This window comes from Malania oleifera, chromosome 8 (assembly GCF_029873635.1).
Source record: "Malania oleifera isolate guangnan ecotype guangnan chromosome 8, ASM2987363v1, whole genome shotgun sequence".
Classification (NCBI taxonomy): Eukaryota; Viridiplantae; Streptophyta; class Magnoliopsida; order Santalales; family Ximeniaceae; genus Malania; species Malania oleifera.
In genome coordinates this window covers 23104885-23127773 of record NC_080424.1, presented here as the reverse complement: position 1 = coordinate 23127773, position 22889 = coordinate 23104885, and the positions used below count along the sequence as shown (strand labels likewise).

General features: G+C 34.5%; 1 protein-coding gene across 2 annotated transcripts in view; it reads left to right on the top strand.

The window, feature by feature from the left end:
- Positions 1–18877, top strand: part of LOC131162281 (histone acetyltransferase of the MYST family 1-like) — a 42460-nt gene extending 23583 nt beyond the window's left edge. For both annotated transcript variants that reach the window (XM_058118590.1, XM_058118589.1), the window contains exons 5-9: positions 11859–11927; positions 17119–17280; positions 18013–18106; positions 18221–18363; positions 18465–18877. In XM_058118590.1, coding sequence (XP_057974573.1) covers positions 11859–11927; positions 17119–17280; positions 18013–18106; positions 18221–18363; positions 18465–18668 — 672 coding nt within the window. In that variant the 3' untranslated portion in view covers positions 18669–18877. The remainder of the gene's footprint in view (positions 1–11858; positions 11928–17118; positions 17281–18012; positions 18107–18220; positions 18364–18464) is intronic.
- The last annotated feature ends 4012 nt before the right edge of the window (positions 18878–22889 follow it).

The following is a 22889-nucleotide window of genomic DNA, read 5'->3' as shown; positions in this document are numbered from 1 at the left end:
GCTCTTGTAAAAAGAAATATTATATTCTTAATGGCATTGTGTTTCATTGTTGTTAATCCGTGCTTGTGCTGAAGTTATATCCATTCTGCACATTTTATAATTTAGGTGTATAGAAGGTTTGTGTGCTTGTGCTCTTATATTTGTTATGTATTTGAATTTTTGAATTATCGGACTATGGATTTACCTTTAAAAAATTAGGTCGTTTGCAATAATATAAGTTGCAGGTTAGGGATTATGAGAGGATATGTAAAATATCCTAGGTCTCTTTTCATCTTTTTTTACTTTGATAGAAGTACTTTTTTGATTGTCATCTTCTGATTTTAACATAATCTAAATATGATTTGAGGACTGCTTCCTGTTGATATGTGGACTAAAATTTGAAGAAAAGTTTGATGGAAGTTCAGGGCACACCATCTCGGGGGGTGGGTTGGATATGATTGGGTAAAGTTTGCTTTGGGTTCAAAGGCCTGGGGTTTTCGGAATTAAATTCGTGAAGGCCTGGTTCTGGTCATATAGAGTGCAAAGCAAGGAGAAAAGAAGTGTAAACCTTTAAATTTCACGAAGGCCTTCTAAGACTCCCATGATAAAAGGGCGCAAATAAATTTTCCTTAGATATAAAAAAAATTAAAAATGTACAAAAATATGTTGGCAACTCTTGTAATCAATTGTTAATTGTAAGCAGTATTGTTTATGTAATCTTAATAGGGGCTTCTGCCTGACCGAGTGTTTACAACTTTTGATTGACTATGGTGGCTCAGGTCTGTCATGTCCTATTATATGGGTGACACTAACTGTTAATATTTTATTTTGGGATAGAAAAATAAGATTTATTAAAGGAAAGAAATATAGAGATTAGGGTAAGATATCCTCCTAGAAAATAAAAAAAAGAAACAAGTTCAAAATAAAAAAAAGAGACCCAAAAGCACGAAAGGGAAAGCAAGAAACACCTAGCCAACAAAAACATCCAATTTCGCTAAAATTCTATGAAACAAAATCCCTTGAAATTAGTAGATGGGAAAAAGACCAAAGAGAGGAGATAAAAGCAAAAGAAAAAAAAAAAAAGAGAGCATTTTTTGAATTGGTGAGGTGACTATAATTTCAGTGCTATCTTAAGAAATTTGGAGGAACCATACAAAATATTTATTTGATAATAGAAAAAAAGTAAACTTCATTGGCATCTTGTTAATGTATATACATGTATGTTGTATGTGTATATTTGTGAGTGTGTTGATTAATTGCTTGTTTATTTTGTATAATTGGTTGAATACTTGTTTTATTGGGATCCTGGCATTAATTTGTGAGTCAGCCCAACAATGTTTTTGGTTTGAGAGTACTTAGTTGAAATTGTTAATGTGCAGGCAACTTTGTCTAATATGAAAGTTCATTTTTTTGAAAATTAAATACTATAGTTTGTGATAATTTCATTTGAGTTATTGGAAGCAGGAGTGGGAGATGTAGAGGAGTCCAAGTCTGGAAGCCTGTAGATAATTTATATAATATCTGCAAAACTATATATAATACAAAGTAATATATCATATTTCTAGAAGCCTCTAGATAAATTGTATATAATATCCACAAAGCTATATATATAATACAAAGTAGTAATATATCATATTTCTAGAAATATGTTTGATCCAACATACAAACTAACATAGTTACCATTTGTTTATTTTTTGGGTCCATTTAGAGTCCCATAAGGTCTAGGCTACACAATAAGGGGTAGTTCATCCCCTATAAAGGACCCATAGTTTATGTCTTGTAGGGCTGAAATATATGTGTACTTGGTTGAAACCCAAAATTGCATTGTGTAACATAGGCAATCTTCTTGGATCTAGAGGTCAAAACATTGGACCAGAGCTTCAGGAATAGGCGTTAGAGGTAGCATGAAAGACCTGAGAATAAACATTTGCAGAAGATGGCAATTTTGCGCTACCAAGAATTTGAGACTTGCTTCCTAGGATCCAAAGGATTGCCATGTGCTCCCTAGGGTCCTAATAAACACAGGTTCAAACTCACTAGGGTCCTAGGATCCAAAGGATTGCCATATGCTCCCTTTGCTTTTGCATGTCACGAACATCATTTATTATGGGATGCACGATGTTGAGTCTCGTGGATTCACTTCATTTCTAGAAAAGTGCTTTATGAGACTACTGTACTTGTGTTGTAGTTGAAAGTACTCTAGGGAGAAGAGTGAGTCTCGTGGATTCACTTCATTTCTAGAAAAGTGCTTTATGAGACTACTGTATTTGTGTTGTAGTTGAAAGTACTCTAGGGAGAAGAGATTGTATATACGAGTAATGCTGTAATATTTATAATCCAAAATCTCCTGCATGCATTGAGATGCAGGCACATTTGTGCAATTCATGGTTCCATTGAGTTCCATAGGAGTCGATTGATCAACGCATCTTCTTCAACCCATACTTCTGTCCATTAGTTGTCACTAGGCCTTTGTTTAAATAAGTGTCCTGATTTGCCAAAGCCAATCAAATAGGTCTTGATGATATTAGATCAATGCACATAGTTCTTTCCATCTAAATTCTTGGTTGTAGTCTGTAGAAATGAAGAAGGAAACGTACTTTTGGATTCATGGTCTCCATCTCAGCATGGTCGTATGAAGCCACAGGCACTGGCGAGTGGGGTTGGCTCTGCTAGCCTTCAACTGGTGCGTGAGGAAAGCTCTGACAATGGAATTTCAAGGATTGCTAGATCCGAAGTATCTTTGGGTGGCTGTGAGTTTTCCAACATCTCATAGGGTTCTGGTGTTCCTGAACAGGTAGCGTCTTCCAAGAGATTTCTGGTGACTTGCGTATCCCGGAAGTTGCTGGCTACTTTTCAGGCCTACAATGGTGCTAGCAATTCTACTTTTTTGGGATTCATGGTCTCCATCTTAACAACCAACAAACCAGACCAATGATGAACAAGATAAACAACTGGAACGAAATGCAAACACACTAACATTGTGCTGCCACTGCCCCAATGAACTCAGTTCCTAGTGAGAAATAAAAAGGTTGGATCTTTAGACTAAAATCCATGACCCACAACTTGATATCATGGTTTATAGATGGATTCAAAACATCTGGGAACAAATTGGATAAAAAATCAAGGCTCGTGGAGGGTGATGCTGCTTCTATGTCCTTCTCTGTCAAACAAAGCTTTGAACTAGCTCTGGTGACGCAGCTTGTTTATTGCTCTCTATCAGATGAAGATTATAAGAACAAGACTGTCGAAAATGAAGGAAAAAGGCATAAAAATTGATAAGAGTTGGCGTTCGCATGGGGAGACCACTTTATATTTAGAGTGGAGTGTGAAACCCTCAGCGCAAATTATCTCGACCCCTCAGTCTTTGGATATCAGAGTTCTCTGGAAGACACCTCTCCGACATCCTGCTGAAGAGTGAGGAGTTCTCATGGATTATCAAGGCCCTGGGGGTGATATGCAAAGGAACTCGAGATGCCAAAAATTCCAGGAGGCTTAAATCTCAGACGCGAAGGCGCTTGGATCACCATAAATCTGTGACTCAATGGGAAGGGGAGATTCATACGCATGGAAAAGGGTATTGAAGGAGGAAAGAGGCAAGCCCTATGCATACCTGAAGGCAAGAATAGTGAAGGGCGGAGAAGCTTCTTCAAAGCCCTCCTGAAGCTTTCAACTGAACCTGACGACGGAATTGCTTTATGGTGTACAGAGTGTGGATCTTTGAACCTCCTCAGCCATGAGACTCCATACCTTGGGCTGACACTAAAAAATAGGAGACCCATTGGGTTGCTTAACACGTCATCTAGTGTAGGGTGCTTATTCAACAACTTTAGGACTTGTGCAAATTGTTCATTGAGTTGCTCAAACTTCTGTCTTCAAGAGTGTCTAAATGGGTGAACATAGTTCGATTGTAAATCTGCATGGTTCAGTTTTCAATAGGGTTGGGTTCATTGGTCTACTCATTGGTACAGTTAAATGAGTAATGCCAAATGAGACTAGATTCTGCTGCTAGTAATATGAATCCTACAATTATTACAGTGCACATGCACAAGTGGCTAATGCATGATTAAGTGGCTAACATACGCATCTTAGCAACTTTCATTTTTTGTACATGTTTCTTAGTCACCCAACATTCTGAATCATAAAAGCATAGCTGACCTTATAGCCGTCTTATAAAACTTTCGTTTTAATTTTAAGAGTATTCTACGATCACACAACACACCTAAAACACTCCTCCATTTTAACCAACCTGTCTTAATTCTATGTACATCTTCTTCAATTTCTCCTTTAGCTTGCATATAGATTCAAGATATCTAAATCTATCAATGCCATTAATCTCTTGATTATCCAATTTAATCTTCTCTCTCTATTGTTACTCCTTATATTACTGAAATTACATTTCATATATTTTGTCTTCTTCATACTTAACCTAAACCCTTTAGACTCTAAAGTGTCTCCAAAGTTCTAGTTTAGATTCCACTCCGCTCCTACTATCATCAATTAACTATATATCATTTACAAACAACATCACCAAGGGATATCATATTGGATATTTCTAGTTAGTTCATCAATTACTAAAGTAAAAAGATAAGGACTCAAAGTAGAACCTTGATGTACACTTATTGTGATTGGAAAATCTCTAGATTCTCCTCCTATGGTTTTAATGCTAGTCACTACTCTATCATACATATCCTTAACAACCTTCGTATATCTACTGCAAACTCCCTTCTTTCCTAAGACCCACCAAAGAACTTCCCTAGGTACTCTATCATAAGCTTTCTTTAGGTAAATTAGATTAGTTAACCAAATAATTCTTTTATCTCCTAAACTTCTCCACTTAAAAACTAAACTTAAATACCAACTTAAAAGCTAAACTTAACCCAATTAATAACTTAATAAAAAATTAAACTCGATCCAACACTAGTTCAAACAAAAATAAATTAACTTAAACTTCAATAACGGATTAACAAGACTAAACCCAACAATGAACTCAACACCTTAACAACTTAAATGGGAAATAATAAACTAAAACACAATAATAACTAAGATTTCAAATAAACTGAACTTAAAAATAAATATAACCCAACAAATAATTAAATTCCAAAGAAAAAAACTTTAAATAAAACAAAACTGAAGTTAACAATAATAATAACTTAAACAAAGATTTAAATGCAAGAAAGAGAGATTGAAGAGATTAAACAAAACTTTATCTAATAAAAGGTTCTTAAATTAAACAAACTCTCTTAAACAAATATTTAATCCAAGCCTTGTATTGAAATAAACTAAAATCTTCACAATAAAAAAAAATTACAATATTTAATTCAAGGAGAGAGAGGGAGTAATGAGATGAGAGAGAGAGAGAGATAGAGAGAAAAGAAGACAAGCCGTGTGGAGAGAGAGCCTCCCTGTTGCGCACGCCTCCCAGGAAGAAAAGCAAACTCTTGCTCCCTCCCAAAAGAAAAAAGAAACCCTACCTTCAATCCTAAAGAAATAATAAATTAAAGAGCCCCCGCTTTGTTGACTTTTCAAACTTGCCATCAAACACCCCAAAAACTTGACTTTTCAAATTGCCATGGAGAGGGAGAGGCCCAGCACACGGCTCCAGCGCCCCTTTGCATGGCCAGGTCACATCAACCCCCTTAAGTCTCTTTTTTGTTTTTTTTGTTTTTTGTTTTTTTTGTTTTTTTTTTTGTTTTTGTTTTCCCGTTTCCTTGTTTCTTTTTTTTGTTTCCCAGCCCGGCCTCTCTTCAGCCATGATGGCAGCCCCTTTGCATGCCCAGCCTTGCATACGGCCTCATCATCCAGTTAACATGCATGTGGTCACGTCAAGGCTTTGAGGCCCAGCTACGAGCCTCACGTGTCAGCCCACTTCATGCTTCTTCACGTGGTTGGGTTCCTTCACACACGCACACGACTCTCCTCTAGATTGCATGCTTCGGCTTTAATTTCCACAATTTTTCCTTTAAATGTCCATGAAATTCCTGGATGCTCACAGTCTTGATTTGGACTCCGCCTCATGTACACGGTGCCTCTTCATGCTCACGACCCGTGTACATTCTAGTCTCGGATTTAATTTTCAGAATTTTCCTGCAATAATAAAATACAAAAATCCATAAATTATTTGAAATAAGATTAAATATTACAAATTGGGTGCAATGCTAAAATATTGAACATACTTAGGCATTTTATTAAAAATATAATTTCGAATGTACAATTTTAAACGCCTAAATATGCAGCTTTGACGCGTAATCACAACCAATTTAGGGAGCATATGCACTAATAACATTCAATATCTTCTGGCCTAAAGCTATCTTGATTTTAATGATCCTATCCCTAATTCTTTTAACATTTGCTACATTATCTTTTAAATTTTTATCTACAATAATACCCACCCCGTTTTTTAATGTTACTTACCAGTATACCAAAGTTTAAATCCCGATTTTTCAATTTTTCTAGCTTTGTCTCATACCCATTTTGCCCCTTGAAGGCAGGTCAAGTTAATTTTTGTATTAAACATTATTTCCACTATCTCCATACTTTTTCCCATAAGAGTCCTTATATTCCAAGTCGCTAATCTTATATTAGTTTTTGTGCTAACTTATTAACCCTCTCCCTTTTATACTGATTCGGTCTATTCTTTTGACCTAGGTGAATTTGGTAAGAACTGGTGATAATAAGGTCTGACAAGGTTTTATGCTGGTTGTCAGCTACCTAATACAACCCTACTCCTTTATTTGAACTTGGGACCAACTGTGTATACAAAGAATTTGTGTTACATGGGTAAAGCACATATTTGCCTTTTTTTTTTTTGAAAACTTATTTCACAGACAATTTTCTTAATCACATTCTCATTGTTGGCTCTTGGTTGTTATTGAGGATTATATTTTTTAAACTTACCCGTGATTGGTGGCAGTGCTATTTTGATGTTTTTCTTTTTTGGTTCTTCTAGTTTTTAAGGAAGATTTCTTATGCTCCTTTTTATACTTACTTTTATAAAATAAAAAATCTCTTTATTTTCTATTGAAAAATATTTTTAGTTATTACAATTTCACTCCTTGTGCATTTAATCTCCCTTTTGTTCTTAATTATGCTTTGCCTCTTCTATGTGCCGTAGTGTTTTAAAAGGCATTCCTGAGGCACGCCTTGAGGCACACCTTGATGCATTTTGGGCATAAAACGCCCTAAGGCGTAACTTAAAAGGTGTGACTCCTCAAATGCGTTCGCCTCAGGGGCTGATGTGTACACCTCAGGCCAAAAGGCGCGATTTTTACGCTTGAGCTGGGAATGCGTACGCCTTTTGGGAGTAGACATAATAATATAAAAAAATATTTAAAAAAAAAAATAGTTTGGGCTTGACGAGCGTCAATCCCCCCTCCTCTTGACGAGTGAAGGTATTGCACAAAGCTCTTCTTTCTTCCAAATTTCTTCTCTCTTCAACGACTCCCTCCTACCTCTCGTCTCTCTCCAACGATCCATTCCGACCTCTCGTCTCTCTCTGGCGACCCTTTATAGCCTCTAGTCTCTCTTAGTGACCCCCTATAGCCTCTCGTGACCTCGTCTCTCTTTGGCATCCTCTTCAAGTGTGCCTATTTCACAGAGTGATGCCCTTTGCTTTGAGGTCTCTTCTCCAATTTCTCTCTCTCTTTGGAGATTCTCTGTTGGTATCTCAAACCTATCTCATTCTCAAGTCTCAACTTAACTCTAAAAGTCGAGGTGAATTGCATTTGACTTTAATTTTGCTTTTTCTCTTTTTTTGTAAACTTTAAAGCATGAAAACAGTGTCCATTTTATGATGTTATGGCTCATGCTTATCTATAATTTAACATACATTATTTGAGTTTGTTAGCTAAAATTGGCCTATATGATACTTAAGAATTATGTTTTTATTTTTTTTCCTCCATTATTCTAAAATTTTTCTCTTTTTTATACTATATATAAATTTATTTTATTCATTAATTATTTTAAAAAATACAGCCCCAAAAGGCTTATGCCTCGCCTTGCAGAGGTTAAAACACCTCGCCTTACACCTTCACTTTGTAAAACATTGGTGTACTGTTTAATTGCATTCTAATTTGGTTATGTGTAAACATGAATTCGCATTATCGTCTCAATTAGAACTCTTAGTCTTGAGTTAGTACACTTATCATTCTCCTAATTTTATTAGGTCTTTTATGGAGGTGACATGTGGCAATATGTTATTGCAATACAAATTAGACTAAATTTGAGATACCCATTCCATTATAATAGCCATGCGAATGAACCCTCTATCTACCAATATCCTTGAATTAAACCAATGGCTTATGGAATTATTGTCAAATCCTTGCTACATTCATATGTCACATTGTTATCAGTATGACCATAAATTAGATTAGGAACTCTTTTCTAATCCTTCACCTTGGGTAAGGACTTATTTGAGTTACATGAACATTCTCTGACTTTATTAGTGTGATAGAATTCATGTTGTGCTCCTATCCTTCACACTTAAAGCATTAAACCCAATCCATATTTTTTTTTAAGTTTCTTGGCGAGAATATGAGCATATTACATGGTCAAAGTTAGAAGTTCAAATTCAAGGCAACTTCAAAACCTCAGTTCTAGGGACAATTCACACATGTATCACTTAGAACATCTCACTGACATGTTGTAGAACTCCATTTGGATATTCTTAACATGGCCACATTTTGTGTATATATTCTGTAACAAGCATCCTTATGTTTATCTTAGTATATCTACACAAGTGACTTGAGAATTGTCACATTTATACGGCACACACATGGTCTTAACTTTCTGAAAATTCTGCTTTACACCACCCCCAAAATTGAAATGGCAATCGATTTCCATTTGAAAAAATTTCCACTAATCATCTTAAATTTATCAAAATCTTAAAATTTCATTAAACTTGTTGAAAAGTAATTGTAAAGTGAAATTCTATAGAAATTCAAATTTCAAATATGAAATCCAAATTGATATTTCTCCCATAATTTATCTTTCTTTCTTTTTTTTTTTAGTTTTTTTTGATAATAAAAGAAGATATATTATAAAAAAAGAATATACAATAGTAGCGAGGATACTAAATTCTCAGAATGAAAAGGAAAAAAAAAAATAGAAGCAAAAAAAAATAGAAAAGAAAAAAGGGCAGCTCGGTGCACAAAGCTCCCGCGTAAGCAGGGTCTGGGGAAGGGGTGTACCACAATAAGTCTATAGTACGCAGCCTTACCTAGCACTTTTGCAAGAGGCTGTTTTCACGCCTCAAACTTGTGACCTCCAGGTCATACGGCGACAACCTTACCTTTAAACAAAAAAGAAGGAAAAAAAAAGATAAAAAATAAAAAATAAAAAAATAAAAAGAACTGCTACAATCAGCCAAGAAAACCCCTCTTTAATCCCTCCATCATAGTTCACTGGACATTTTAAATTAGCTAATTCTTTCTGACCCTTCTTCATTTTTAGATATGTCACCATCAAGCCTAACTTCATTTCCTCCTTGATTAGACGACATGAGGCCCAAGTCATCCAACTCTTGAGTTTCAAGGTCCTTACCAGAAATTTCTTGAACTGGAGTAGGCAGAATTCCATCCTTTATCTTTGTTCTTCTATAGGAACATCATCTTCAAAAAATATTAATTCAATCTAAGCCTTCTAAAAAGGAGGAGGTGGCATGTAAAATAAATTCCCACGGTGATCAGTAGAAGAATCGGAAGAATAACCTTTCTGATCTCGAATTTGATCCAAAAGTAAGCCCTTGTCACAATCAAAGTCTCTACTGTCTGCAATATCGTCATCCAAAACATCCTCCCATCTCATACTATCCTTGTAGGTACTAGCCCTCTCACCAATTGGCTCCTCCACTATACTTGTCCCACCTTTTGAATCTCTCTTAAAGAATTTTTATTTTTTGTTGTGATTTTACTAGATGAATCTCGAATTTCTTCGATATGTTTCCTCATTTTAAAACCATTTTGTTTCTTACCATCTGGCATTCCTTTTGGACCCATAATAAATTCCTGAATTTCATTCTCACAATTATTAATATTCTTAGATGAATCTCCCAATTTCATTCTCAGAACCCTGCCTACTAGCACATTTCTTCTGAACAGGGAAAAATTACTCTCAATGATATTAATTTAATTTTTAGAAACCAACCTTTCTAGACCCACCTCTTTTCTGTTATTGGAACCACTATTCCTCTCCTCTTGACCACTATGGGTCTGATTAGATGTCGACCGAATCGCTGATGCAGTAAGCTTGCTTCTACTGCGAAGGAAGCTGAACTCCTGCTGCGTCACAAGATTTAAATTAAATTAAATTTAAACTAAAAAATTGTAAGAAGGTTATGAATTATAGATTTTGAACTTTTGATATTATATAAAAACTAAAACTCAGTTGTTAGCTATAACATTTTATTTGACCCTTAGTTTCTAAATTATCTGTATTTGTATAATATATATATAATACATAATTGATTTCTAAATTTCATTTAAATTAGTTGAGTATGTTTAATCTGATTATTATATTACAGTTATTGCACCTTATACTCCGCATACTTGTCATTGATGTATAATCTTGCATTATTATGTCGAATAATAGTTTCTAAATGTTTTGTAAAAGAATTCCATACTTTACTACTAATTTCCTTCTTTTTCAAAATCAAATTCAGAATTAACATCATCTTTGAAATTTCCTTACTTTTGAAGCCTCAAAATTTTAGTTGAAATCAAATTTTAAGACCTTGGGCAAACATAACATAGGCCAGTTTATCTGGATATGAATGCCTAATTCACAATTCTATGACTCGGAGCATTCAAAAATTAGGTGTTAAAAGAAGTATAAGTCTCATGTTCTTAACCTATTCTAAGAACATAATTTCTCATGAAGGACATGGATAATTAACCTGCCTATATTAATGTTATAATATGGGAAAATACAAATTGTCCATACAACATCAAATATAATCCCCCCACCCCCCCCCTCAAAAAAAAAAAACTAACAAATATAACCTCAATTAAGTTTGAGCATTTCATGGGCTCGGACCAGCTGGGTGTCCAAAGCTCCTTCTTGTGTGGGGTCCAGGGAAGGGTCAGACCACGATGGGTCTATAGTACGCACCCTTACCTTGCATTTTTCCAAGAGGCTGTTTACATGCCTTGAGCCCGTGACGTCCATGTCAGATGGCGACAACTATATTGTTACGCGAAGCCTCCCCTTACCTGGAACCCACATATATGATTCTAATTTGGATGCTTTATTGTCAAATGTTAAAAGCATTAGAGTTTTTTTATGAATGCCTATTATTTGTCAGGTCTCAATGCTTTACTAATGAATAACAGGAAGATGATATTGTGACAAGTGATTGACAATTTAATGGATTGAATCTTATCTGTGGAACACATAATGATTATTGAGATGCTGCCTGCAAAATGTGCTTGTGTGTGTGCTTGTGTGGTTTAGGGGGTAACCTGCCATTTTAGTTTAAGGCTCTGTTTTACTTAACTTTGGCAATTGTGCCATGTACTGTGAATTGGGGGTCAATGTCAAATTAAATATGAAGTCTTTTTTGGGGGTGGGCTGCAGTGGGATTGTGTTTAGTGTGAAAGTGATGATTTGTAGCTAGTTACCTTTTTCTTCCATTTTTCTTGTAAATGTAATTTGTTTTGGCATCATCTTGATTTTTTCGTAAAGCATTCCACTTTTTCTTCTGTTGCCACGTTATGATATAAATTTTTTTTTCAGGTGACATGAATATATTCTAGATAGATCTTCAACATCTACTTTTCATATGCCAGATAGTTTGTTTTAGTTTATTTTTTTATCCCCTTTAAATTTCTTCTATTTTAATGAATAATGGAGCTATGTTTATATTAGTTTCCGTTTTTAATGTGCAGAGGAAATGTGATCTCAAGCATCCCCCTGGTGATGAGATATATCGAAGTGGAACATTATCAATGTTTGAGGTATACTGTCATACTCTTCTTTTGATATAATGGTGTGATATTTCATTTAAGAAATTGAGTTGAAAACATTTGATTGGTGGGTGTTCCCACTAGCATTTGTCCTATTTCTGCTTTCCTTCTAGGGATTATGCTTGCAAGTCTATCTTTTTTTCATTTGATTCTGATCCAAAAGTTTATCTGTTTCTTTTATTGTTTAATTTGGAAAGTTAAAATTCCTTAAACGATAAAAAGCTTATGGTTTCTTTAGACATATAGTTCTGGACATTTACAAGGATTGGATTGTTTTTCTTCATTCGAGTTGTCTTGTAACTATTTTCTTTTTTCTTCGCTGTTTTCCTTTTCTACCTGAGGATATCTTGTTTTCCTTGGTTTTATTTTCTTCCTTCTTTTGTACTTTTTCTTTCCTTTAATGAAATTCCTTGTTTATTAAAAAAAAATATTTTTGTAAATCTAAGAATTTGGGCTCACAAGAAAATATAAACTTTATATTTATATTTTTGAAAAGTCCCTTGGTAAATTAAATTTTCAAAAACATTTATTTAGAGATCTTTTTCTTGGAAATCAAATCTTTTTGGGAAAATTAAGCTTCAAAATGTTAGGATTCCTTCCCCACGTGAGATCCTGGAAGTTTGATTCCTAGGTTGCTTGTTTGTTCTTTCCTCTTATTTCAAAGTGGGTAATTGTAATAGAATTCAGTTTTGAGGGGAATGCTTGGGTGGGAGAGTTTCTGCTGGAGGCGGTGGTGTCTTGCCTTTTTAGATTATCTGCTGTTTATAGTTGTCAAATTGAGATTCGATTCGTGAATCGAAATTCCAATTTTGGGAATCGAGAATCGTATCAAATTGTAAGATTCGATACAAATTTCTAAAATCAATTCTAATGGCATACATATATTGAATACATGAACCATGAGCAAAAGCTGCAAAATGATAACATACATTTAAATTTTGACAATAAAAAAAATCATATATCATGTGTATGCTTTCCATAAACAAAAATGAAAATAAGGGAATGAGTCAAGAAATATTAATAATAAACAAATGAAAAATCATATATATTTTTTTTTCTGGTTTTTTTCCAGAATTTTGATGGGAGAAGTCTTTTTCTCCTTTTTGTAAGTTCTCCACCTACCAATGAAATCTCTTTTTTTGTTATTGAAAAAAAAAATATTAATTAAAAAAATGAACTTTATGCCATTTAAGGGAAGAATTAAGAAAAAGTAATAAAAATTTGAACCTACGATGTTTATCAACAATTAAGAAAGTAATATTTCATGCATATTTTTATTTAATTAAAAATTGAAAAAAATAATTTAACTTACTATACTCAAAAAATGAAGAATGGTTTTTTGATGGCAACATGAGACCTAAAGTTCTATTTTTTTCCTCCTTTCTAGCACAAAATTGATGTAGATAAGAAATGAAAGGTAATTGTCTAAAAATAAAAGCTATAAAAAAAGAAGTTCTTTATTTGGAGGTTTAAACTAGTTGGTTTTATCAGGTTATGATAGGTCTAGAATCGTGTGAATCGATAGATTTAGACTTATTTGTTAGATTTATGAGGTGAATCAACAGATTTGGCAACAATTTAGTTGTTTTTTTAGATTTGCTAGTAGGATTCGAATCATTTTGGTTGCATCAACTTTAGCTTTTCCTTGATAGGGGTGCTCCCTTTTTTGGGTCTTTCATCTCCTTACATGTCTTAATGAAAGAGATTTTGATGAGCTTACTTCTTTCCTGAGTGTGCTTGACTTTTTTGTTCCAAATATGAGGGGAGATGCTTGGGTTTGGCTAGGGAATTCTTCAGGGTCCATCTTCTCTACGGAGGCATTAACTTTTATTGTTGAACACTGAGCTCAAATTTGATTTTGTGAACTAGTTCTGACTTGAATTTGAACTGGTCAATGAATTTAAAATTTGAATTATTTTAATCGTTTTGTATCTAATATCTGAACATGTATTATTTTTCAATTTAAACCTTCTCAATGCATAGGAGCATAAATATTTGATAAAATTAAGAAGCAACTACATAAACTTAAGTCTTTAATTTAACATAAATATATTTTCTTGTCATACATTTAATTAATAATTATAATAAAATTGTATAATTTTTTGTTATACAAAAATAAAATCTATTATTTTAATTTTAATAACTTGGTATTGAGTGTTTTTTTTTTTTCTTTTTTTTTTTTAAATTTTTTTTAAATTTTTTTAAAGGGATAAAATTGGAAAAGAGACCTCTGAATTTCTCAATTACTGAATTAGACATATTTCCATGTCTGGTTCTATCAGAGGGAATATAAAAAAATTAGATTTGCCACCAAACGCTTTGATGTCTAACCACTTATTTAGTGAACTAGCTCAGACGTAGCCTCTATTTAGAGTTCATCCAGAACAAACAAACGCCCCCTAACTCTTTTTCTCTATCTGAAACCTTCAAACTATACACCTGATTTAAGTCATTCTAGAACTCTTTGAGTCTCATATACTGTATTCATAGACTTTCAATGTGTGTCTTGAGTCTCTTGACCCATGCTAAGAGCCGTACCTTCTAATACTTGCTCTTTGCATGTGCTTTAATTTCCATCTTATGAACCTGATTATCGTTAGTGTTATCCTTTGCAACTGATGTTCCATGCTTAATATTTTTGCATGCCATGCACTTTTTTTATTGGACTGGTATTTTACTTATTTTACCTTTCCTGCATATCAGCAACGCGATCCTTCCTCTCCATAACCTGAGAAGAGCTTCCCCATGCTGGTGCTCGTGAAGCAAACCCCTGCTACTTTGATAGGTCACCATGCATATATTAGTGCACACTGTTCTTAATCTGGCGACTTCTGTTTGAAAAATGGGTTTAAGTCTCAGGCCTGGTTACCACTTACCTGTTACTCGACTTATTCGTGACCACTCAAAACTTGAGTCCCTTGCGTATCACTCTGCCACCATAATAAGTTGGTGACCAGATGCCTTTTTTGTTAATGAGCGACTTTTTGAAATGTTGGATCTGTCTTGTAATTTAAAGATTGACCATCGCCATTAATACCCCCCTTGTTGATGTGAATCACCTCAGGTTCAATCCAGCTCGCACCACCCAAACTTTCAATCTGTCTCACCCTCTGAAAACTCTAACCACCCACCTCCCACACCTGCCAAACTACCTCCTTTTTGGTAAACTCCACAACTTCAACCCCTCGTGCATTTCCATTCACTGCACTTCATAACCTTGCTCATCAACGATTGAATGTATTCTTAGAAAATGATTTGTCCCTGCTGAGATAAGAGCCATTTGAATTGCAAAACTCTATCGAGCCTTGAAGATCTTCCACATCATGCATCTAGAATGAAGATCAAATAATCTCTATTGGTAGATCTGATTCCCATTTTCCCACCTTAAGCATTTAGCATCTGGTTGATATGTTAACCAAATCACTACTACGGAATTGAATTCACCAAATCTTCTCCTCTGAACGAAACTATTCACCCAAAACAACACTGGGGGGTCTAAAGAGGATGGATGGTTAGGCCTTGTTCAGGAGATTTTTGTAATGTCTGGGGTTTCTCATCTTGACAATGTCGTTGAAAGGACATATACGCTCTGAATATCAACTCTGAATATAAGGAAGATTATACAGGTGGAGGAGAAGAAGTTCCATGGCTCACTGAGTGTTTCTCCTCTGGCAAGATCTGCAATCAAGGGCAGCTTGAAAGGCATAATGGTTCTGATGTTGCCAAGTACATTTTTGGGAAAAAAGAAAAAATAATGAGGGAAATTTTTCTTTCAAGGAGCTTTTGGCTGGGTTGAAGTTGGATGTAGCTAGGGAGGCAAACCCTATTAAGGAGAAGAGGAAATGGGCCGATGTGTCTGATGATTAATGCAAGATAGATATTTACTTGTGATGTAGGGTTACTTCTTGTTTTCTTTCGTTTTTTTTTTTTTTTTTTTGTTTTGTTTTTTTGTTTTTGGATAAGAGAAGAAATATATTAAAATAAAAGAAAAAGAATTACAAGCTGAAGGAAGACTAGAAATCCTCAAAAAAACAGAAAATAAAATAATAAAAAATAAAGAAAAGGCATAAACAGGAGGTCTTGGGTTTGATTCTGCATGAGCGCTAATTCTTGACTTGGCTTGGGTGTAGCTTCCCTCCTGGTTTGGGGCCGCTTTTTGAAGGGGGAGGGGTGTTCCGAAGGGTTCATCCAGGGCTGGGATTTCTGGTTACTTAAAAAAAATTACAGAAACTTACTAAGGAAACCCCTTAAACCCTTGCCACCTAATTGATAGAAGACTTTAAATTAGCTAACTCATGCTAACCCCTTATTCCCTATCCAAAAAAAAAGAAAGGAAACTCATGCTAAGTTGCTAACCCTTTCTTCCCTTGCTTTTGTCACAATCCAAGCCAACTTCTTTCCCTCGAGGATCGACCATTCATAAACACATCATGTCCATCAATTGTTATCCCTACTTTTAGATGAGGTTTTTGATCAATTTGGTTTGAACTGGTATCTTCTCATTTATTGGGTGATATTTCTTTTGTACCTCCATTGTCACTAGATGGATTAGACAGTGTTTCTATTTTTGAGGATGACGGAATGGACAAGGAAAGAGAGAAGATTGAGCATACTGAGATTTGTATATTGAGCACCCCTGGGTCTTGTTTGCGTGAATGTAAATAAGATGGACTTTTCTATTTTTTTAACTGATGGGCAAAGAAGTCCATCTCCATCACAGTTAAAGTAACGCTAAGAAGGTGCAAGGGTAATTGGCGAATTTGCAGTGTTCTATAAGTATCAACTATGACGGGAGGGATTGAAGGGGGTTTTCTTACTTTTGTTAGTTTTTTTTTTTTTTTGAACTTGTTTTGTTTTAATTCTCTCTCTCTCTCTCTCTCTCTCTCTCTCTCTCTTTTGGTTTTTCTTTTTCTGAAGAGATTTTTGCTATTCCTTGATTGTATTTCCTTCCTTTCTTAATATATATATATATATATATATATATTTTTAACAATATAAAAGGAATAATTATCCATATTCTAATCCTGATGAGCTTGGCATATGAAAAGTTTGGTATGGAAAATAAATCCAAGAATAGTCCGAGCTAAAATGCAGTGTCTAGATGTGGTGTTCTATCATATTAAGATCATTCTTTTGGCAGCTTAATTTGTTCTGCTCTTATGAGGTTTAATGTTTGAAACAGGTCGATGGCAAGAAGAACAAGGTTTATGGACAGAATCTTTGTTATTTGGCGAAATTGTTTCTTGATCACAAGACCCTTTATTATGATGTTGACCTCTTTTTATTTTATGTGTTGTGTGAATGTGATGACCGAGGATGCCACATGGTTGGATATTTTTCGAAGGTAATTGCTTTTTTTTTTTTTTGCTGACAAATTTGGTGCACTTCTTTTATCTTCCTTGCTTCTTGTTGTACACTTCTTTTTGGTATTTTGAAGCAGTTAAACTGATATATTTGGCGAACAATAATTTTAAGAAGCTCCACTTTTAGAAGCGAACATTTTCATATTAATGGTGATACAAGCATGACTTAGATAAAAGTGGGGATATATGCATATTTTATATGAGATTATATAATCTGCCATGGTTTAGTGGTGTGCAGCATTGTTTGAGTTGTGTGAAGATGGGCATAATTTGACCTTGGGCTAATTTTTTAAGTTGAATATCCTTGTCAGTGAAACATGCTGGTTTTATGATGATTTCCCTGCTGATTTTATTACTAGGCCCATTTGCCCTGTTGGAAATGAATTCAGGCTGGTGTTTTTCTTGAATGACACTTTTCAGTTGGCATGCTTTTCAATTCTCTCGTGCTTTGTGCTTTTAGTTCTCTGCAAGAATATGCTTCTCTTGCATAATAATTGGATATTTTTTATTATGAACTTATCTCTTGCTATTGTAGTTTTCCATGTTACAGACTTGGGAAATTAATGGAAGTTCTCTTTTTCTAGGAAAATATTTTCTTGTGTAAATGCTATTGGAAATTGGGGTGGAAATATTAAGCACCCTTGGTAGGTGTTTGTCTCCTGCATTGACAGAAATCTTGCCTCTTTCCCCCCCTCCCCCCGCTGTTGATGCAGGAAAAGCATTCTGAAGAATCCTATAATTTAGCCTGTATTCTTACCCTTCCTCCTTACCAAAGAAAAGGCTATGGGAAATTCCTAATTGCATTCTGTAAGCTCTACATAGTGTTTTCTGTTTTTTTTTTTTCCATTTCCATCTGCATTCTACCTTTGCTATTGATTCTCAAGTGAAAACAATTGCATTGTTGTTTTTAACATGGAACAGCATATGAGCTTTCCAAGAAGGAAGGCAAAGTCGGCACACCTGAAAGACCCCTTTCTGACCTAGGCCTGTTGAGCTACAGGGGGTATTGGACCCGGGTTCTTTTAGATATCTTGAAGAAGCACAAGGGCAATATTTCTATCAAGGTATGACATCTTTTGTGCATCTCCATTTCTTTTTGCTAGGGATTCTTAACTATTCTGGTAATTTTATTTAAAGCTTTATTAAAATCACAAGCATTCTGCAGGAGCTTAGTGATATGACAGCCATTAGGGCAGAGGATATCTTGACTACCCTTCAGAGCCTAGAATTGATTCAGTACAGGAAAGGGCAGCATGTCATCTGTGCTGATCCCAAGGTGTTGGATCGCCATCTGAAAGCGGCTGGCCGTGGGGGTCTTGAGGTTGATGTTAGCAAATTGATCTGGACACCTTACAAAGAACAAGGTTGATGCAGCAGGTTCGGCTATGGGTTTTCACATTGACATCTTTCAGCCTTGCCCCCCAACTTTGCTTGTTCAAATGTGAAAGTTAGAATGTGAAAAAGGAGGACAATATTAGTTTTTAGGCATTGGCTTACCAAGTGCTTATTTTAACATTGTCTATAGAGTGTAGATTTTTAAAAACTGAGATATATGGAACGTCGTTTTCCATGCCCCAACTGTTGTGTGTTTGAGCCCTTTTTGTTTGTTGGTGCGTGTAGATGTCAACCTGTCCACTGCATGTGCTTTACCCTCCTAGGAAAAATTCAGAAATTCATTCATCTGTTCACTGTAAAATACGCTTGACTCATTCAAATTTCTACATCTTTTCATGCGGTTATAAGTTCAGGTAAAGGAGGAGGATTGCGTCACGCAGTTAATAGCATAAAATGTGTCATGAATTCTTATTGATTATGCATCGGGGTGTCCTCTGGGAGCAAATGATTGCACTTTGATCACCCATTGAAAAATAGCCAAGGGTGGGCTAAGTCGTCATTTCGAAGTGGTGCACCGTGTTAGCGCTATAGTGTGGTGTCAAATATGCTAAGGTTCCCTCATTGGTATAGATGTGAGCCAGTAAAGTAGTTTACGAGGTTAGGATTGGATTAGCAACATGTAATATATCGACATTTGCAGGTATTAGTATGGTGATAATTGACACAATGATTAGAAGAAAAATTGATTTAATTTGCCTTCAAGAAACAAAGTGGTTAGGGGTGGAGGAAAATTCGGAAAAAAATTACTATTTAAAAGTTGATACAATGGAAAAGAAAAATATAAAAATGGGGGTTAAGAATTGTTATAGATGAAGACTTAAAATAGTGATGTAGATATGCTGAGTTGGAGATAGAATCATAAAAATCAAGATGGTCTAGGTCAAGCCATTAGTGCTTATGCTCAAATGGACTTAGCGGAAAACCTTAGAGATAATTTTAAGAAGATATGAATAGTATATAAAGGATATGATGGATAGAAAATATTCATTAGGAGTTGATTTAAATGAATACAAAGAACACATGATCTTATCACAATGATTAAAGCATATGATCACATGCTTTAAGAAGAGAACTCATAAAAAATTTCATGAGTGGATAAGATAAAAGTCAAATAGATTTTTTATTAATTAGGAAAGCAAATCATTTGTCAATTAAGGATGGTAAAGTTATTCTAGGTGAAAGTTTAATTATCAAGATAGAGTTATAATGTTATATATATGTATTGAAAAATGAAATAGGGTAACATAAATCAGTGCAAAAGAACTAAGTAGAACTAAAAGGAGAAAATAGAATAAAATTTAACAATAAAATAATCAAAGAGGATAATTGGACCATTAGGGGATAGCGTAGATACAAACATTCTTTGTAGTAAAATAACTGGCTTTATTGCAAAGACAACAAAATAAATTTTAGGTGAATCTAGATGAAGATTCTTGACTAGTAAAAAAAGTTTGTTCATAAAGACAAAGAATTTCATATAAAGTCCAATAAATATATGTGAACATAGAAAACTTTTAAAACGTATAAAGAGATAAGAAAAGATGTAAAAAAAAGTTGATAGTGATGTTAAACATAGAGCATATAATAATTTATATGCTAGATTAGATACAAAAGAGTGGCAAAATGATATACTTGAACTTGCTAAAACTAGATAATGAAAGAGTAATGACTCAAGTAATGTAAATATATATAAAAAATGAGGATGATAGTGTCATGATTAAAGAAGACATAAAAGAAAGATAGATGACGAAATTATTTTAATAACCTAATTAATGAAAATCAAATGGAAGACTTAAATTTAGAATTGACAAATAAAAAAAAAGTTAAAACTTTGAAGTTTATTCAAAAAATTAGAGTTAATGAAGTTGAGCTTGCATTGAAAAAGATGAAAAACGAAAAAAAAAAAAAAACCAAAAAACTATAGGACCAGATGATATACCCATTGAAATTTGGAAATGTTGATAACATAATTATATGTTTAACTATTTTATTTGACACGAGTATAAAAACTAAGAAAATGTTACACAAGTGAAAGAAAAATACTTTAATACTAATGTACGAAACAAAGGAGACAATCAAAATTATAATAACTATCATAGAAATAAACTTATTAGTCGTACAATGAAATTGTAGGAAAGGGTAAGTGAATAAATACTTAGGTTAGAAACGAAAGTTTTAGAAAATCAATTTGATTTTATGTTTGAGAGATCCACAATAGAAGCTTTACATCTTTCAAAAATATTAATGGAAATGTTTAGGGAGAAGAAGAGGGACTTGCATATATATATATATATATATATATATATATATATATATATATATATATATATATATGTATCGTTTTTTTTGACTTGGACAAAACATATGATAGGATACCTATGATAGTTTTATGGTGAATTTCTAGAAAAAAAAAAGAAATGAAATCATGTAGTAGATATAATGATGTCATTAAGAATACGTATGATAGAGTACTAACTAGCATTAAAATTATGGGTGGAGAGTAGGTTCTGAACCCCTTATTGTTCTGCATTTCGAGAAGTGAACTTACTAAGAGTATCAAAATGAGTTTCCATGGTCTATATTGTTTGTGTAATGCCCTGAACCCAAAAGCCTGGTTCGGTGTGTTATACCTGATTAACCGTGCTTTGTGGCACCCCGAACCCGCCTTGTGGGACCCGGGTGCCACATCATTCGTCTTCCTGTACCTGTTATTCCATTAATATTTACGCAACGAAAAACATAACTACAGCCCTCAATCAGTATAATACCAGAGTTTTCTACATCTATCTACATTCCATTATAAATCATACATCCACCTGTATCCACATATATACATAACTCCAAAAACATAAACCATAACTTCCAGTATTCACAATCATCCATTTCTCAGAAGACTTAAAACATAAAACATAAAATATAAATTTATACAACCTAAAAGTATCATCAAATTATACCCCTTTTCCTTTCTATAACCAAATATGCTATAATAATCCTGAGCTCTCTAAGCTTGATCTTGTGGAGATCCTGAAAAAGATAAATTTGTATTCGGGTGAGACACATCTCAGTAAAGAAAGAAACAATATATTAAAATAGCGTGTAACCAACATGAGGTTATAATCAACATAATATTTAACATTTTCCAATCTTAACATGATTTCTGAAATCATTTTTTGAACCTAATCCATCACATGCAAGATATTTTACCCACGAGTAAAACCAAAGGATAGGGGTGATTACCCGCCCATACAAGTAGCACCCCTCTGCTCTAATACTTTAGGTAACCAAAGGTTACAACTGAAGCATACCAGAGCACTCACCTTACTCAATAAGCTCTCAAGTGAAGAAGTAATCTTGTACTCACACAGTTCATACAAAATTTTACCAGCGAAGGCTCCTTAGAATAGGGAAATCTACCCGCCCATACAAGTAGTTTCCCTCTGCGCTAGTACGTTATGCAACCTACTGCTATACCTGATATTAACCAGAGTACTCACCTGTAACGACCCGAATTTAAAATGGTATTTAAATAATAAAAGAAAGGGAAATGAAAGCCGGAAACAAAAGGAAGCAGTCGACTTCATCGACGAACGCTTTGTGTTCGTCGACGACATTGAACTTCGGAAGGACTAATGGAAAGGGGATCAGTAGGGCTTCATCGACGAATACGGGGGATTTGTTGACGAAGGCTTAAGAGAATTCGTTGACGAATTTAGGGAGTTCGTCGACGAAGAGATACCGAGAGGGAGGTTTGAGCCGACGGAATTTCGTCGATGAAATTAATAAAGAATTCGTCGACGAAGGACAGGCTCATCGACGAAATCCCCTGTTTTATAAATATGGGAAAATCCGGATTTTTCTTCAAGATTAAGAAATTTATCTTCTCTCTCTCTCTTCTTCGGTTCTCCCTCTTTCTTTGGTCGATTTCGGGCCAGATCTTCACCGGATCGACAATCTGAAGTCACCACGACGCTCTTGGGGAAGTTCTCTCCAAATCTGCTGGAGTGGATCATCGATGGAAGCTAGGTGGAAACTATCCCAAATCCAGGGTAAGACTTTTTATTCAATATTTGAATTTGTGACAGTTGAGAAAAGTGTTATACGCTTAGAAATACTGAACTTTAATACTGAGAGTTTTCATTTCCAGGGGTGTTGAATTGGGAACGTTGGAAATCATCCCTAAGTTGAGGTAAGGCTT